This window comes from Protopterus annectens, chromosome 1.part0 (assembly GCF_019279795.1).
Source record: "Protopterus annectens isolate FY-2018-M chromosome 1.part0, PAN1.0, whole genome shotgun sequence".
NCBI lineage: Eukaryota > Metazoa > Chordata > Ceratodontiformes > Protopteridae > Protopterus > Protopterus annectens.
Window position 1 is genome coordinate 67684610 of NC_056725.1, and position 19071 is coordinate 67703680.

Consider the following 19071-nt stretch of genomic DNA (forward strand, 5'->3'; position numbering starts at 1 on the left):
TACATTACTAGATGAGCAAATCCAACGATAGCAGATGTTGGACCATTATTGTAGTTTTTATCAGTGCTGGTTCCAGGCAAAAATATTAGGACATGTGAGATTGTGTCTGGGGCGGGTTCATGTTTATCATTTAAATAGGCAGCGTTTTGTAGGAGAGCATTATCTGGACTCAACAATTTGGGTGGAAGTGGAAGGCTCTGTCCTTTGGTGAGTGCCTATTCCAAGAACAGTTCCCCTGCCATGCAATACGCACTCTAGGGGAAGAATGAGCACCCTCCGCCCAGGCCGGCCTTCCGCCCCTCCCAGTCGCCCACAAGCACCGCCTCTTTGTTGCTATTTATGTTGTCTTTACCTTTCTCTTCCATTCCAGGCCGTCACCGAAACTGCTTCTACTCCGGTGAAGGAAGTCTCAAAGTCTAGGTGGAGCTCGCTCGTTTAGTACTTGAAAGTGTCCCTGAAGGGTGAAACTAGGAGACAACTACCTTATCTTGGTTTATAAAGGAAGCACCTGAGCATGATGTCCTACATTAAGCAGCCTCATTATGCAATGAACGGGTTAACTCTAACTGCTCCGGGGATGGACTTACTTCATTCAGCTGTGGCTTATCCAAGTAAGTGCAACATTTCCAGTGTTGACATGTGGAGTAATCATTTCCAGGAAAATATGGAGCCCGGATTACAGATAATTATTTGTTAAACTTCTTTAAGGGCATATTTTGGAGACATGTATTTGTGAAGTATAAAACTAATGATAACATCACAGTGTTTAACAAGTAAGGCTGTTTTTTTTTTTGAGGGCTACATGAGATATAGGCCTGCACTTCTGCGTTATGGGCCCCCTGCCTTTTTCACAGTTTAAAATAATTTCGACAGTCAAGGTAATCAGAAAGTGACAGACCTTTAATTTTACCTGCTGGGATCTCAGTTTACCGGAGGAAAGGGTTAATTGGTCATTATCACACACTTAGCTTGTGTTTCATGCAACTCCTACTTCGCATAGTTGAAGGGAAAGCAATGACTCGATTGCTTTCAACAAGGCTGATAATCTTGTGCAAAAACAAGTTGATCCTACTGTGTTCTGCCTAGAAATGGCAGCTCGAGCATATTAGCTGTTTTAAGATCTGATGTGTGGGTCGGTAAATGAGTGTTTTCCCAGATTGTCATAAGTGCCCAGGGTTATTTGCCTGTAATTTAGGATAGTTCAGTATCTGACGTGTACAGGTGAGAGAGTAGTCTTACCTGGAAATATTTTTGATCTGAAGCCATTAGGCTAACTTGCTGTCCGTTTTCCCGATTCTCATCATTACTTTAATTCCAAAAGACTCTTTTACATTTTTGTCTGTTCTTTTCCAGCTCAGCCCCCCCCCCCCCATAAACACACCAATACCTTTCAACCTATTAGAGCAAGAAATCTAGACGACCCCACAAAAAATGGGGGGGGGGGGGCAAAGGCTTAAAAAGTTGCTAGAATAAAAGGTGTTGTATTAGCATGAATTTTCTGAAAGGTATGAAATCAGAAACTCAAATATCTGTCATTATATTCTGAATCAATTCCTCAAAATTGTATGAGGGACGTAAGGCAAAAATCTGAGCAGTTGAGAGGTATGCCCCCCCCCCCCCCCCCACACACACACACACACACACACACCGCTAAGACACTGCAGGAGGTAAATAATACAAGTCTCATGTTTTCATGTTAAATGAGAGAGACGGACGTGTATTCTGCCATAGTGCCTCGATCTCAAGGATGAAAATTAACAGATTTGCACGTGTATTTTTTCTGAAGCCCACTCTAAACTGGATAATCTTGTACTAAGCACAGGTAAACTTGTGACATGTTTCAGTTCAGACTCGTTGATTTACAAGATATGCCCATTTTATTGACATAAATGAATGTCAGAATTTGGCCAACCTTTCAGCAGTGTAGACTGACGTCTGTTGCTGTTTTAGTGGAAAGAGTAACTCGGTACAACAGTCACAAAATGACATGATCATTCTCTGCCAGTCTTCAGTGCTGCCAGTCCCTCGAGTAGTTGGAGACGTCAGTTCAGAAACGCTTTGGGCTTATTGTACTTGTCTGATTTAGCAGGATGTCATCATTTGCAAATAAACAAAACCAGTTACTAAGGAGCCTCCTAGTCTGTGCAACTATCAGCCAAAGGTGGAGGCCATCATGTGCTGGCAGAATGGGTGCTGAAAAGTCACAGTTGCTTTGCTTAATGATTCTACACAAAACAAATACATAATTAAATAATGCTCGGACAAATGCTCAAAATTGTGAACAGTTTTTTTAAATATCACCCCAATTCCCACAGAAAAGTTAATAGAACTTGAGGTCAGATATTGATCGTCTGTACTCTTCAGAAGTATATCATACCATAAAAAAAGCATTTATGTGTGTGTACATATATAAATAACGAATGAAGGGGCAAAACTGAAACAAACTCTGGGATTAATGAGAGGTATGGTACCGAGCACGCTAGTTAATGTATTGCATCTGCTGTATTGTTGCCAGTTTGTTTAAAAAAAAGGACAGGTTTGTGTCCTAGGAGTGTAAGGCATATATTTAAATTGCTTACCTCAACAACAACCCCAGCAATGGAGAGAATAGTGCCAAATTGCAGGGCAAAACCATCAAATCAAAGATACTTTCTAAATGCTTGTACCGTACCTGCGAACAATGTGAAATCTGTATAGTCTACTATTCCAGGTTAAATATATCCAGTTTTAACAAAACATGGTGGATAGGATATCAGCAATTCAGAGCAAGCGAAAACTTTTGCTTACCGTTGAGAAAGCTTCCAAGTAAAGAAAACAGATGTTGCTACTAGTCTGTTTTCCAGTTATACATTACATTTTGTTCTGGGTTATCTTCGGCAGGAACAGTTATTGAAACCTGTTATTTTCAGAGGGAGAACGCGACTAACTGAATGAGATGCCTTGTAGGATTTGTTGGGTGTTAATTTGGATTTCATCTCTGCTTCAATAATAAAATTAAAATCTAAATAAAAAGGCGGGACAGCCTACCCGGCATTTTGTAAGAGGACTATCGGTATTTTATATTAAAAAAAAAAAATAAAATAAGAGGTTATGTTGTCATTGGGTAGCTGCTCTCCATTTGCTTCTTTATACTGTTTTATTTAATATATTTTTAAGCCATTGGCGGTGTAAACATTGGCTCAAGCTGATTTGGTCACTTTTGACTGATGTTTTGTGACCCCTGAAGCGTGTTAATAAAATGTTTAAACTACACAGCACTCTGAATGTAAGGAGTAGGTAGCTTTATAAATAAATACAACTGAAATACCTCAAAACAAAGCCAGCTTTTTTCGCCTTTTATCACAGGGAGGTGGGTGTGGGGACATTTTAGAGGGCAACGATTATGTATTGAATTGCAAAACGGGTTAGGCTCATTGAGGTATAGCTCGCATTGAGCTAAAAAGTAACCTGCCGAGTGACAGCAGAGCAATTAAATCTAGAGCAGCCAATCATCCACAAATTAAACATTGCAAAAAGCCGCAATAGGGCACTCGACATGACGTCTGCTATAGAAAACAGTGTGACTGTGGATTGTGGTTGATGTAGTTAAAATAACAGGAAAATATGTGGATTGATACGTCATAGATCGGTTTTGCCATTGATTTAGTTACAAAATGTGCCTTGTAGATATCAGCTAAAAGTTTGTCGCAGAGAGGGGCCAATGAATTATTCTAGATTAAATGTTTTACGCTGTAAACCTCAATAGACTGATCCATAATAAATGCAAACACAAACACACACATATAAAACACGTCATAGCTGTCAACTTTCCAGATTTTTTTCTTCACATTTTAAGTCTATTCCTTATAAAATATGTGGTCTTCTGGCAAATCATTGAGAAATGAAGGCACTAAATAATGACATAAATTTTAAAGTTTTATACTTCATATCCTTCGGAAAATAAATGTTGAGACAAATCCTGTTCTTGCAAAAAGTTTCTGTCCTTTTTTTTGAGCCTTTGTACCAGGTTATTTTAGGCTTTGTACAGATTTTTGGGCTAAGAGTTTGAGAGGTATGACACATATACATATTATGTATGTAAAATGCAACAAACACTATAATATTTATCCCTTCGGATAGTAATATCTTCAGATATTATTGTACAAAACGTATATTTGTAATTGGTACTTCGTGTTAGGCTATAAAACGTTCTTGTCGTAAACAGTGTTTCTAAGTATCTTTATGTCTATTATTATTTCTTTGTGGTATGGCGGATATTGGTTATTTACATTCTCCATCACTGATACACAATGTGTGTGTGTATATATATGTATGACATGTATGTATGTATATATATATATATATATATATATATATATATATATATATATATATATATATATATATTAAGCACACACGCGTTTATTACATAACGAGTGCATGCACAACCGGGTGTATGTGTATAAAACACAAACGTGTATTTATTGTATAATGTGTGCATGTATATTTTACATATATGCAGGTATGTGTGCGCGTGTGAGAAATATATGTACATTTTGAATAATGATCATACAGCAAATTAAAATTTAAACAGCTCATAACACTTGCATCTTTGACTATATGTACTTTTATTTTATATATCTTACACAAATTCCCGTGCGTAACATATTCGAATTTATCGAAGTAACTTTTGTCAAATTTTATAATACTGTGTAAAATTATATCTTTACATAATATACAAATAATTATTTACTATTAATAGTGTTTTTATAACATGTATGTCTTATCACGGAGCGAATTTAACAAATTATTTATATTCAATAATAGTAATGGTGGGATGGATTAATACTTAAAATTATAAGGAAAAGGCGTTTCTTCAGAATTTCTGTAAGTGAAACGTACAGGTCAAAATTATATAGATACAGGAAGGTGTAGGACTACAAAGATTAAGAGATTGTATTTTAAAATTGCTGCAGGATCTTCAGCTCTCTTAATCGGGTAAGCATTCTTGTTACTAGCCACCCCAGCTTTTGCAAAAAGAAATCAGAAATCTGCCTGACTTCAAAGCTATTTAAATAACTGAAAATATACATAAAAGCCGACGTGTTTGGTACAGAAGTGACAACCAAAAGATAGACCTTATTTTCACTACTCATAATTTGATAAATAAACTTCGTTGCAGTAGGGGGTTAAAAAGAATCAATGTTCCTACTTCAGCATAAATTGTGCATCTTTCATATGTAGCCATGCTATAACAATATGGTGATATTTTATTTGTAAACCACATTCTACAACTAAAACTGGTGAGACATTTGCCATCAACACCTTTATAATGCAATTAACAATACAGTTTTGAGCATACAGTGCTTATCGATATGTGTCCTAGTTAATCATATGAAAATGATTTTTTTATGCTGCTAGCAAAAACTAAACGGTGTTTCCTCATTTTCTAAATCGGAACGTTTAAATGTCTTACTGAGAAAAGCCAAAAGAAGAAGAAGATTGTTATACATCAGTAAGCACTGACCGAATATACATACAGCAACGAGGTTACATAATTACAATACAAAAGTTAGGGACTCCGTAGCTTTACATGAAAACCGTTTACTGTAATTCGTGTCCCAGTAGATTTAGTGATTTTTTACCTCTATTCCCATTACAACTTCCAGAAAGAAAGGGGGGCATGGGGACAGCAAGATAGTTTGCCCTAAGTAACTGAGGAAATATAATTCTGAACCGAGTACAATAATATTTTTGTTGTTTCTCTCTAAAATCTGCGGGGAAAACTGAAATAGTATCAGTCTTTCTAAAATGTTAACTATCCTGCATTTTATTTTGAGTTAATGTTACCAAACTGACTCAGAAATGTCTGGAAGCTGACATTAACTTGGTTCTCTTTCTGTTAAACCGATCCTCCTGTATAACTTGTATAAGGTCCTTTAAACAAGAAATGCAACAATATAATATGTATAGCTTCAGATATTATCGTATAAAACATCTGTTGTTGGTATTTCTGATAATTAGGCTTTAAAACATTCTTGCTTTCAGCATATAATTAGCATTTTAACTCTGTTTTGTAGGTTTGTTTTTACTTCTTTGTGGCACCTCCCGCACCACCACCACCGAAGGTAATAGGGTTTACCCCTCTTTGGTCAGTTGTGTCCTTCAAGAAAAACTAAAAAAAAAATGCCAATTGTCCTAAAAAAGTATTTCATAACCGTTCTTAGTTGCATAAAATGGTTATTTTGTATCTAAAACGCCTAAATGTTTTATATGAAAAGCATAATCATCTTCACTACTACAAGAATAAGCTTTTATTTTGGCAAAACGTAAAGTTTTTTCCTTTGGACTAGTCCTGCAAGATCTCAAATATTTGCAGAAAATGTCCCACTCTGGGTATTTCAGAAGGTGGCAACCCTACCGAAGGAGGAAAAATAATTTGGGGACTATCAGTTTGTTATAATGCCTCGAACGGTGATGATTAAATACAAAAAAATATTCAGTGTTTATCAGTTTATTAAAATGCTGCTGTACACGTGTGATTATTAAATACCAAGTGTTTTTTTTTCAAATACACAGTTTCCAGCTTTTTAATTCTGGTGTTGTAAATCTAAACTGCCACATTTTAATTGAAAATTGTTGTAAAGAAAGTTTTGAGAAAAACATGCCATACATATGAAGTGGCCTACATTCTTCATGTCCATTGCCACACACCATTATACTATGTTTGATAAGACATGGGTGATGCTTGATTGTTGGGATCTGTAGTACTACTGTGCCTCTTGCACGGACGAGAAAAGCTTAATCTGGGTTTTGCCAAAAAGTGTTTTGCATCAGCATTATTTATAATCAATTAAAATACTCGGTTCGTCATGGAAAATATGTCAGCAAGAAAGCTAACCTGACAACAGCACAGGCATGATCACTCCAGGTAATAAGGTTTATTTTTGTAAATCATTTTGTATAAAAGTGCTCATACTCTCTCTCTTTCTACTAAGTGGCTGCCATTAGGCAAAGCTTGTAGCAACACTGACAGGATATTTAATATCCAGCAATGTCGTCTGACTGCTTTAATGGTACTGAATCAATACTGTGCATATTTGTTTGATTTCAGCATTATTTTTAGTTAATAGTGTCATCATTTGGTAGATTATTGGTTAACTGAAAGTGGCATTTCAAGTGGAATTGAGTAGAGATTAGAGACCGACTCAGAGAGACTAAAGAGAACATTGGAGTAAGAAGAGCTAAATGGCAAAGGAAAACAGTGGAAAGACTTATAAGCATTTTTAGAATTTTAAACATTTTAAAGAGTTTAGTCATTATCCCTAAATCCTTTACAAGCAGTGTCATTGAAAGGTGCTCAAAAGGGGACTTCTTAAACTTGGTAAACATTCTTGATCCCTTGTTTCAGCTGTTAATTCATTCTGAGAGCTGAGAAGGCTTTTTACCAAAGACTGTTTTAAAGGTTGGGGGGGACATTGAGTGATCTTTCTCACGTGAATTCTTTAGGAGTAAGGATTGTTCCCTGAGTTTTTGCTTCAGAAGGAGTCAGTAGCCATACTTTAGAATTTTATATGGGAAGGTGCATACAAGATCGGTGGACCTTTCAGTAATGAGTAACCAATTTAGGTAACTCAGAAGGCTGCAGTGGTTTTCACAGACATTGGCAAGCAAGTCAAACCTGGTAGTTTTATTCTCTATGACTTGTAGACTTTGAGTGCTATAAGCAGAGTATAAAGAGAGTGCAGGAAGACAATACCAAGTTTGGGGGGCTTGCCCCTCTTATCAGGGGTGCAAGGACAGGGGGCCTGCCTCTTCCAATTATTTTGGCATTTTTTGCAAATTTAGTTTGGGGATTCCAATCCTTGGTGCATGTGTTTTCATCCACTCATAGTGGAAGCAAGAAGCTCTTTTGTGATTAATTTGGAGTTTATTTTATTCAGAACATTGACAAAGACCATTGAAAGAAAATTGCTTTATTATCCTAACATACCTAAATTTAGCACCTATATGCTATAATGTTGTAACATATTTCAGTTTGGTGTATGTACAGAGTGAGTAACAATAACCATCACCTCCAATGCATTCTACAATACACACTTTTGTGATTTTCTTCTTCAAATGTTTTAATTTGTGATTTTGTACAGTTGGCCTCCTATTTTTTTCTTTATGGAATTTCATGTATCAACACAAGTTCTCTGACTCGCAAACAGCAGTAAATATGTTCCCAAAATGGCTAACGTGATAGTGTTTGGTGGATTATGCACACCTATGAAACTTTAAAGCTACAGTCCCCGGCTGCAGCTTTCATTGTCTACCTTTATATAACTGCATGTATTTTATTCTGTAGACAAAACTGTGTCCATCATTCTGTTTAATAATGTATCCGTGAGTACAGCATCAACCACCATATCCTGATTTGAACAGATCAACAGACTGAATGTGAAAAACATTGATTTTCATTATTTGTGCTGCATAAACCAGCACATTAAATGACATTTAACTTACTTAACTTTTTTTCAGTGGCATAGACATCTTCATTACCAAAAGCTTGTTTATACACATTTTATTCTTTGTTTCAGTAGCAGCATGCCAGTCCAGTGTTTCTACATTGTATGTTGACATTCAAATAGCACACACATGTAATTTTGTTTCCAGTGTGCTCATTCCTGTTCAGTTACATATTGCATTTTAACATTTAAAAACATGTATTTGCAATTATGTTTAACCTATATTCACATTGCTGATTTAAATACAAAACAGAAGTGTGGTTGTACTGAAAATTGAAGGGGTTTGCCTGCTAGATACAACATTTTCAGTGCATAATGGCATAATTCATAAATTACTAGTACACACCTGTGTTTTTTTTTTTTTTGTGAGCAGGATAGTGGCCCTTTAACAGAGGCAGCTGGGGGGGGGGGCTTAACAGAATAACACACACTTCAGGAAACCAGTTAGAATCCTGAAAAAAATCAAAGCAAAGTTAGAGATACCAAGGGTGGAAACACTATGACTGATGGACAGATTCCTGCATAATGGTACAGAAGTGAAAAAGGAGTAATTTTGAGAAGATGGGTGTTGGAATGGCCAAATCTTTGAAAGCATCTGTAGAGACACTACCTATAATGGTTGCTGAAATGACTTTATACACCTGCATTTATTAGCACTGATGCTTATATTTTTAACAAAGAGGAAGAATGAATTTTGCAAATGTAGCAGTAAGGATATTCAGTAGTGTAAATGAAAAACTAAAGAAACTATATATTTTTTCTCTCTTGGATACATTTTGTTTTGTGCACATATGTGTATGTTATGTATATAAACGTGTGGGTGTGTTTATGTATGCAGTTTTCATGTTAGGCTAACCAGAAACAGGCTGTCTGCATCAATTGGAGCTCTGATGCAAAATTTTATTTTATTTTTAAGAGTAAAGTTGATTTTTTTTTTAGGCAACATATTTATTGATGCACTAGGTTACAGGAAGACAATTAGGACCATAGATTAGTTTATCCTCTATGAACATATGACATTTATATGTGGAGGTTTTGCTCTAATGACATCCATTCCTTTATCAGAGAATTGATAGGAGTTGATTTTAATGTAACATTTTGTGATTAATTTTGTATAATCAATGCTTATAGCTATGTGGTTTTCAAATATGGCAGCCTGAATCATCGGTGATGTTTCACCTTATTTAATGTGCTAGATTAATTGTTCTGCATCTTTTTTTTTGTTTGTTTTCTCGTGTGTTTTGGGTGTTTTCCTGTTTTTAGGTATAAACTGCTCCAGGCACCTTTCTACTGACTTAAATGTGTACCATCATTTCCCTTTAGCAGTCTCAAATTATGTCTCCTACCCAGTAGTTGCATCTCATCCCTTTGGGCTTCTTCTGATTGTTTTTATTTATAAGGGCATTAGTTTATTGAGACCACTGGGAAGCAGCCGTAGTAATAAGGAAGTATGAACAGATTGCTTTTCTAGTATTGCTACAAATAATTTATAAAGCCGCTAACTGTACAAAAATGTTTTCTTCAGTGTTTAATGAAAAAGCTATGTTTGTGTCTTTTTTTTTGTATTGTTTCAATGAAAATCTGCAGTCATTTTAGTATAAATCACAGTTTTAATCCCAGAAATTGTTTTTGAAATGTTGAGAAAAATTTGGCTTCTGTAAGGTGGAAGGGGAATATTATATAGAAATGGAAAGTTGTGGATTTCTGGGTTGCTACTGTATATATATTTTTTACACCTCCCCCTTTTCTATATGTTTCTAAGTAGACGAACACAATACTGATGTACAAATAGTTTGGTTGCTTTAGATGAAGAGCACATACTGTAATGGCCCTTTACATTTGTTAAATTTTCCCCTTTACATTCTACAGCTACACCACGTAAGCAACGGCGTGAACGGACAACTTTTACACGTGCACAGCTTGACATTCTAGAAGCACTTTTTGCCAAGACTCGTTATCCTGATATTTTCATGAGAGAGGAGGTTGCTCTGAAAATTAATCTTCCAGAGTCTAGAGTACAGGTACACTTGTATGCTTATGTTTTATGACAAAACGATGCTTCTCTCAGCTACATAATGCAAGTAAAACTAGTTAAAGTACACCACCAGCATGTGTGGTTTTCATGTTTGTTTCAGTAGGCAGCATCAGAACAGATTATGAGTTGTGTAGCTGTTGTGAATTCTTTTTTTACTTTTTATTGTGATTCAAATGAGCTACTGTTAAGATTACAGAATTACTAATGCAGTTGCCTTCCTCTGTCTGGGCAGATCTCAGAAGTCAATAGCTAGTGGGCCATAATGGTTAACAATACTGTTCTTGATCTTTTCCCTCTGTTTCAGGCAAAATGGCAGGTCAGTGTGACACAACTTCCACAATTTTACAAAAAAGGGAGTGTTGAACTCCAGCTATACTCTGTCACATATCGTCTACTCAGAGGCGATCTTTGCTTCACATACAAAGCCATGTCAAACCCAGAGCTGTTGGACTTGCTACACTTAAAGAAATCCCAATCCCTCAGTGCCACATGCTCCAGAGATCTAAACCTTGTCATCACAATAAACAAAACATGCTGGAGGGATAGGTTCCTGATCCAGAGACTCTCCAGACTCTGGAATAGACTGCCCATACATGTCAAGCAGAGCACCACTTTGGCCCTCTTCAAAGGGAACCTTGACAATTGGATGGGAGAAAAGAAATTCACCCCAGGGATCATGTCAGTTGCCCTGCTAGAAAGGGGTCCAGGGAAGTAAATAGTGTGGGAAGAAATAGCCAGGGAATTGTTATGGCTAGGCTTCTACAGGCCCTAGGGCCAATAGCCTAGTACCAACCTATGATTGTATTGTAATGCTCCTGTTTCTGTTTAACAATGAAAAGAAGCTACCATTGCCCATCCACAAGTATTATGCCTTAAACTCTCCATGGATGTAAGCTTTGCGGTTATACACCAAACAGATTCTTCTATTAGTAAAAGTACAGAATGCCATCAACATATGAACACAGGCCTAATAAAATCCATTAGAGGCAGTAACTAATATGATATATGTGCAGCCATACACTTTTAAATGTCTAAATTCATGGTTGTACCAGGTAAGAATGATGTTTTTTTCTGACATCAGCAGTCTGGTTCTACTGTCTGTGTTGTCTATTATTGGAGGGCTTAATTTCTTTAGGTCTGGGAGAATTACACATTTAGGAGTTGTGGTACTGTATAATTCCTCATTACTGGTTCCTTTAAGTAAAGTACATGCCTTTAAGTTTGTTGTGTAGAACTTGACTCCTAACTGTGTTGCTGAGCCTAAAACTATATTGCCTGATGACACAGATTTTGTCTGTTACATGTTACAACCATGAAAAGCCTCTGTTTCACTTCATACAAAATCATGTACTTAATCATGTACTTGTGTTTAACGTACATACATAGATACTTCATTTTGCTTTTTTGTCTGCAACTGACAAATGTGAGTAATCAGATTCCTGTATTACAGGATCATTTTCTCCACTGGCATATAGAAATATATTTTATGGCAGCATTAAAATTTAATACAAATATTCAATGATCAAATTCCTGCAAGCTGCATTAAAGCTTTAGTTTCTTTCTTATTGTCAATCCCTTTCATTAGAAGTTCGTTCTTTCTCCTGTTGTGAAGGAGAGATGTTTAATCACAAGAACCAACATGGTCAGAATTAGTGAGATCATTATTACGGTGAAAATAAGCCTAATTTTCAGAAGGGTAGGGAAACAACTGAAAGTAGACACATCTGGTAAGAGAAAGTAAACCAGCCCTTCTAATTCTACCTTTCACAATAAAAATATAAATATTCTCCTGTATCACTGTTGCAGTATTCCACATAGACTGGATCTCTCACCCAGGCAAGGCCCGACACTCGGCCAGTATGCAAAAGCCTAAAGATCTTTGCATTGTATGTCACATCTAGGTATGTACAGACACAACCATGCAGAACTTTGCCGCCAGTTTGAATGCTATTGTTTGCCATTTGGTCTGAGTGCCATGTTGCTGTACTGAATATTTAGCAACGCCAGATAACTGTCCCATTGGGGTTGTTTTTTTTTACTTTTCTTGGTTCTTGGTCTTTTATTTATTTATTTATTTTTTTTTATCGGTAACTTGAGTTCATGTCATCCAAAAGGGAAAAATGTCAGTGTGAGAGAGAGATTCTCCATAAGGATCATCATGAACAGTGTCTTTTTTGTTTGGGTGCTTCCCACAACCATACCTCTTGTAGTGTCTGTAAGGCATTTGTGCCGAAAACACTCCAAAGCCATTTGTCTTTCCTGACCATTTATCTTGAAAACCAACAGCTTGAACAGTTATTCTAGGGTAACTTGGCAGAATCCTTTAACCCTGAGATACTCTGCTAGGTAAGAAGTCCAGGAAATCTCAGCCAGATTCTTTAGGTGTCCAGTTTCCAATGGGAATCCCCCTTGAAGTAGGTAACAGCTCTGTAGGTCATTTAGCATCTATGTTGGAATCCTCTGTCATGACCTTGATGGAGGCCAGCATGGATCTGTCAACACATCTTTGCAGTTGTCTGCTCTGGAAGTCGAGGGGAAATAGTGGTTGATTATTTTGGAGGATCCTTGAGGGATTCCGCAGATATTCAGGGTGGAAGTTCCAGATTCTCTTATCAAATCTCACCAAAGGTCAGAACCTATGGCATTTGCTAAGCCTGCTGTCCCTTTTAAGAAAAGACAACCTTCTTTCAGTCTCTTCTTCCTGTGATTTGCCATGCCATCCAGGGAGTTTCGTCAGGCTCTGGAATTCATGGTGTCTTCAATTCCAATGCTTCCTCTTGCCAGGCTGCACATGTGGAAGCTTCAGTAGTACCTCAAGTTGGTTTGGCTGCAGCATTGCCACCCTCTGAATTTCAGTGTTCCTCTCCTTCCCTGTCTAAAGAAGAATTTTGAGTGGTGGATTCAACAGTTCTGTCTCAAGCCAGGCCAGCCCATTCAGCCCCCATTCCCTTCTCAAGAGCTGTTCATGGATGCCTCCAACATGGGGTCACCTGAAATTTCAGGGCTTCTGGTCTCCCAATTAGAAGTCAGACCATATCAACATAAAATGGATGAGGGCTCTAATTCTGGCCCTTCAGGCCTTTCACCCAATGTTCTCTCCAGGCCCCTTGAAGATGTACAGAGACCACACTACAGTGATGTGGTCTGTCAACAAGCAGGGGGTCACAAAATCTTCTCTCCTCTACAGGATGCCTCTTCAGACTTGGAATGTCTCTCACCAGGTAGTGTACATTCCTTCAGAGCACAATCTTGTGACAGATTCTCTGAGCAGGTCCAAAACACAGGGTTATGAATGGATTTTTCACAGCGACGTGTTTCTGAACATTGTGCACCAGTGGGCTATTCCTCAGGTAGATCTTTTTACCTCCTCTCTGAATAGGCAGCTTCATGTCTACTGTTCCAGTGCCATGCCATCAAGACAGAAGCCCTTTCTTTTCCTTTGGGAGGGGTGTTTCTTTATGCTTTTCCTCCTATTTTTCCTCCCCTCCTCTTCTCTTCCAAGAGTCCTACAAAAATTCAGCTGGACTGTCAAAAAATCTTTCTAATGACTCCCTTTTGTTTGAGACAGCACTGGTCGACTCTATTAATGCATCTGGCCATGGGGAATCATGACAAACTACCTCACAGGTTGGATTTCCTCACACAGGACAAAGGGGCCTCTCGCCATCTTCACTTGTCCACTCTGCAACTGACACTGTGGGTGATAGGGTTTTGATCTCTTTCAAGCACCTCTTTTCTGATGACATGCTCAGGGTTTTACAGGAGGCAAAGAAACCCTCAACCAGAAAATCTTATGGCCAAATATTTTTGGTCTGGTGTCATGCTTGTAACCAGGACCTCTTTTTCAGTAGGAGTCTCTCTCGTCCTTTCTTATCTGTGTGAGTTGCTCCAATCTGGCCTGGCCTCTTCTTCCCTGAAGGCCCATTTGTCATACATTTCTGCTTATCTCTCCCTTGAATCCTCCTTTGACTTCTCATTTTGAGGTGAAAGAATTTCTTAAAGGCTTCCTGCATATTAGGCTTCCAAAAAAAAAACATATTCCTCATCCTTGGGACCTTTTAATTTTGTTTTGGAAAAATTGACTCGGGATCCTTTTGAGCCTGCAGATTCTCCTTCTTTGCAACATTGTAGCTGGAAGACTGTTTTGTTGCTTGTTCAGGGTTTCTGAGCTCCAGACCCTTATGGCCATTCTGATGTCCCTTCATACTAATCCTCCTTTTTATGCCCAAGGTAGTAAGAGTTGCCCTTGAATCAGTTGGTGCAACTCTGTTCTTTTTTCCCTTCTTCTCAGTCTGCTAGTCACAGGCTCATGCATACCTTGGATTTGCACAGACAGCTCAGGTACTATTTGAATAAAATTAAGATTATTTGTAAGTCTGGTTAGCTTTTTGTTTCCTTTCATCCCAGGTCATTGTGTTTGCCTGTTTCTAAGCAAACCATCTCCTCCTGGATATCTAAAGCCATTTCCTTTTGTTATTATTTTTCATGGCAAATCTGTCTACTTCTGTTAGAACTGTTTTCACTAGGGTTGTTACCTCATCTCTTGCCTTCATCAAGGGGTTGGACACCAAATCCATCCCTGAAGCTGCTGTCTGGTCTTCAGTGCATACCTTTAAGCATTATAAGTTGGATATGGTTTCTAGGGCCAGAGCAGGTTTTGCCGAAACCATTTTATGTGGGGCTGTTGAGGGCTCTTCTCAGCCTTCCACCTCCCATTCTGTTTCTTGTGCTTTTTTACTCTCCATTCTGTTTTGGATACTGTAATAGTGGTATAGAAGGACATAGTACAGTTGTGTAAAATCTTGCCATAACCGTAAATGTCCTTCTCTTCACTATTTGCTCCCTCCCTTCAACCCCCACTTGTTTGCATTGCATTTTTTTCCATCTAGATGTACATGGACTCCTTTGTCCTATGAAGACTGTTCTCTCCTGGGACAATTCAGTTCTGGGTAATTGGGTAGTTGCATCTGTACATCCCTTTTATGCCCTACATTCTGTGTGTTGAGCATATACGGCACATACAAGATCATTAGGCGTTTGTATACTGGCTAATCGTCTGATTGCCTTGGGCAGGAAGAAATCCCTTTTTTGGAAACTGCAACAGTGAAGAGAAGGACATCTATTGTTATGGTAAGATTTTACACAACTGTACTTTCTGAAACATAAGGGTGTATATCTAGAGCCAATATTTTTATTTTAAAGCAAATCTCAAGAATATGATGTTTAACATGCCTCCAAAATATTTGAAGTAGGTATATATAACCAGATGTTTAAAAGGCTTACTTTTCTGATACATGGATAAAACTAGTACCCTTTGCTACTGAATGTGATAGAAACTCTTAGCGACTACACTTAAGATGCTGAAAAGTAACTTTTTAAGAATCGTGGATGGGGGTGGAGTTAGACCAGTACTATAGACATTTCAGTGAAAAAGAATGAACTGCCTATATTCTCTTCAGTAAATTACACAATTTATGCAGCTCCCATGAGCATTTTCCTGTTGAGCTATACCCAATACTTGTAATAATGTTCTATTAAGAAAACTAGCTATTTTGCTGCCAGTAAATATTGTCTGAAATGATGTAGCTTTTTTATTACAGCTAACAGCTGATTTTTGGAGTTTGTTAGTGTTACAAAGTGCTAACCTATGCACACTTGTAAAAAGTTAATCTACAGCTCTTGATTATATACAAAAGTAAACCTCTCCAACAAACAACATGGATTTTACCCCGAATATAGAAATCAGACTGACATTTTCCTCCTCGCAACATTTATTCAAATATGAAATAAGGTTTACTTACAGGTGCCATTTTTCTAGAGGTAAATGAAGTCTTTCATTTTGTTAACTATCCGATTATGGCTTCTCCTCTGAAGTTGCCTCCTGGTTTTCTAATTACCTTAAAAACAGTTCATTCACTAATTCCGTTACTGAAACACGGTGCCAGAGGTGTAGCTGGGCTAAGGCAAAGGGGCCAGTTGCACCAGGAGGAAGGTGTTGGAGGTGCACAGTGCAGACACCAGTCAGTCTACAATGCATTACTGGCATTCAGAAGTGAATGACTGCCGGTACTGTGTTTGTGGTTAGAACTGAAGTGCAGCAGTAACTGTAGCAGCTTCTTGCTATAGTTTCAAAAGAAAGAAGACCTTTATTTTATTTGATTTGATTTCTGAAGTCTGAGGGGAGGACACTTTTGTTTTTAGTTTTTGTTGAGCAGCGGAGTCAGATTGAGTTATGGCATTGTATATCAGAATAGCTAGCTACACCACTGGGTGATGGTGAAGAAGACTCTGTCCTTGGCTCTTTACTCTTTTTTTTTTTCCCTGTCCATAAGCAGTTTGCCTGTGACCTGAAAGCAGAAATGTCATCATGTATACAGACTGTGTTGTTGTCAGTCACAGCTATTAAACTTCATCCTTGCAACATGATTTTGCCATTGTACAGAAAGAGATTTAATCCAATACGTTGATGACTACCAATGCCACTGATTCCACAACCATGGTTTGTGGTACTGCTAGAAAGTTAGCTGTGATAACTAGTCCTGAAATGTGACTCTCCTGTTACACTAATTCCATATGCTAAGGAACACAAAAAGCTAGGTGTAACATTTGATGACACACTGTCCTTTGATAACCATATTAAAAAAAAAAAAGTCTTGCAATAACTGAAAGCTGCCTAGAGAATATCATACTCGCTCATCCCTGAATTAAGAAAATCCACTGTAATTAACATGTTTGTTCACAGAATTGAATATGCTCTCCCTATCTTTGTCCCTGTCTTTACTCATAACATTTCCTTACTTCAGACCCCTGAAAACAAGACTGTTCAATTGATAACCCTTGTCAAACCCGATAAGCATAATTTCCACACAATTTAAAATACTGAGTGGCTTCAGTCCTCTTACTTGACACGCTATTACTTTTACGCTCCTTAAAGAACACTACTGTATCCCACTTGTTGCCGGTCTTCTATTTCATGTCACAGCTCATTCTCCTTAGGGGAGCAATGAACTAAGACTTGCCAGAGCTCAGTTCACTATATTCACTTGTGAAAGATCTTTTGACAAACTCCCTGGTGAGCTAACCAAAACTGATAACACTTTACTAGTCAAAAAAAAAAAAAAAAAAAACAAACAAACAAAAAAAACTAAAAGCTTCCTTGTAGCAAGAATATAAAGTGTTTCAATATAAAGTGTTTCAGAGGTATGGGCTAATTTTATTTCATACTTGATATTTCCATTGTCAAATAATCTACTACAATTAGCTTGCTGATTCACACTTTTCAGAAATGCTTTTATGCATAGGTTTTGCAACATTCAGTATAGCTAACTAGTTGTTGATCTTATCTATAAATTATCTGTGTATCTGTCTGTCATAGCCTTGTGGCCCAGGAAGTGATTGAAAAGAGTTCTGTACCTGTCCCCTCTCCTGATAAACAAACAAATATAAATTGCAGTTCACATGCTAATCTAGCATGAAACATTCCATCATGACATCTAAAGGCTTTATTTTGTTACTAATACAGCTTCATCTGACCTGAATTCTCTTATGCTGAGTTCCCTAATGTAAGACTGATTTATATAAGTTGTCATCTCATGTGTAACACTGACAGAGTTTTATGGAGCTGGTTTGTTTTTCTGGGTTTCTTACAGGAGAACTTTGAATATAGCCCATATTTGCTTTTTGGTGTTTAGCTCAGGTATGGAATGTTGTAGTTGGCATAGGTATGTTTGATAACCATGCAGGTAAGGCTGTAGTATACATTATTTGATACGTGCTTTAGCCATTTTAGGGTTGCAGGACAGAGTCTGTCTTTATGTACTGCAGCATGGTAGATAAAGATTAAACCTTGAGTGCTTAAAGTATTGAAGTTGCCTCTGTAAGATTCTGCATGTAAAGTGTCAATTGCTGGACAGCACAGAGGCAAAGCATACTGTTGGTAAATGTATGAAGGCCAGCCATGTAGCAACTGTAATCAATATACACATAGTATGTGTAAAACAATGTCCCAGAATATTTTAACTGAATTATTGCTATTACATACTGGGGTGCAGAGGAGGTTCCATTGCCCATGGCTACATCCACTACTTTTCAGAATGTACAGTTATATTTAATAAATTATTCTGCATGTTTTAACATGTTGGACATTCAATTAGTGGGGAAAGATTCATATTTAGGGCAAGGGGCACACGCACTACAGAAAATTTGATATATTTTGCCCACTGTATATAATGTAATAGTTTTTACATTGGTAATAAGCGCATATATGTCGGATGTACGCAGAAATGTATCCGCAAATGTTCTAGCAAAACATATATCTAGTGAAGGATCACAACATAATTTTTAAGTTTTGAATTTTACAGATTATTTTTTCAAATAGTGGGGGGTATTCTAAATAAGACAGAAACATTTGAATACAAAATATTTTCGAGCTGTTCACCCTCTAGGACTTAATACTAGTGTGAGCATTAAACCAATTTTAAAAGATAAACCTGGTATTTAGAGTATATATGTTTTAACTTGTTTTATCGATGGACACTTTAAATGTAG

At 37.4% G+C, this 19071-nt stretch overlaps 1 protein-coding gene across 2 annotated transcripts in view; it reads left to right on the forward strand.

Moving 5' to 3' along the window:
* Positions 1–243: 243 nt before the first annotated feature.
* LOC122811864 (homeobox protein otx5) overlaps positions 244–19071 on the forward strand; it is a 41995-nt gene continuing 23167 nt past the window's right edge. The window contains exons 1-2 of one of the 2 annotated variants that reach the window (XM_044084116.1): positions 244–611; positions 10359–10510. In XM_044084116.1, coding sequence (XP_043940051.1) covers positions 515–611; positions 10359–10510 — 249 coding nt within the window. In that variant the 5' untranslated portion in view covers positions 244–514. The remainder of the gene's footprint in view (positions 612–10358; positions 10511–19071) is intronic. The other variant, XM_044084031.1, reaches the window with a different exon arrangement.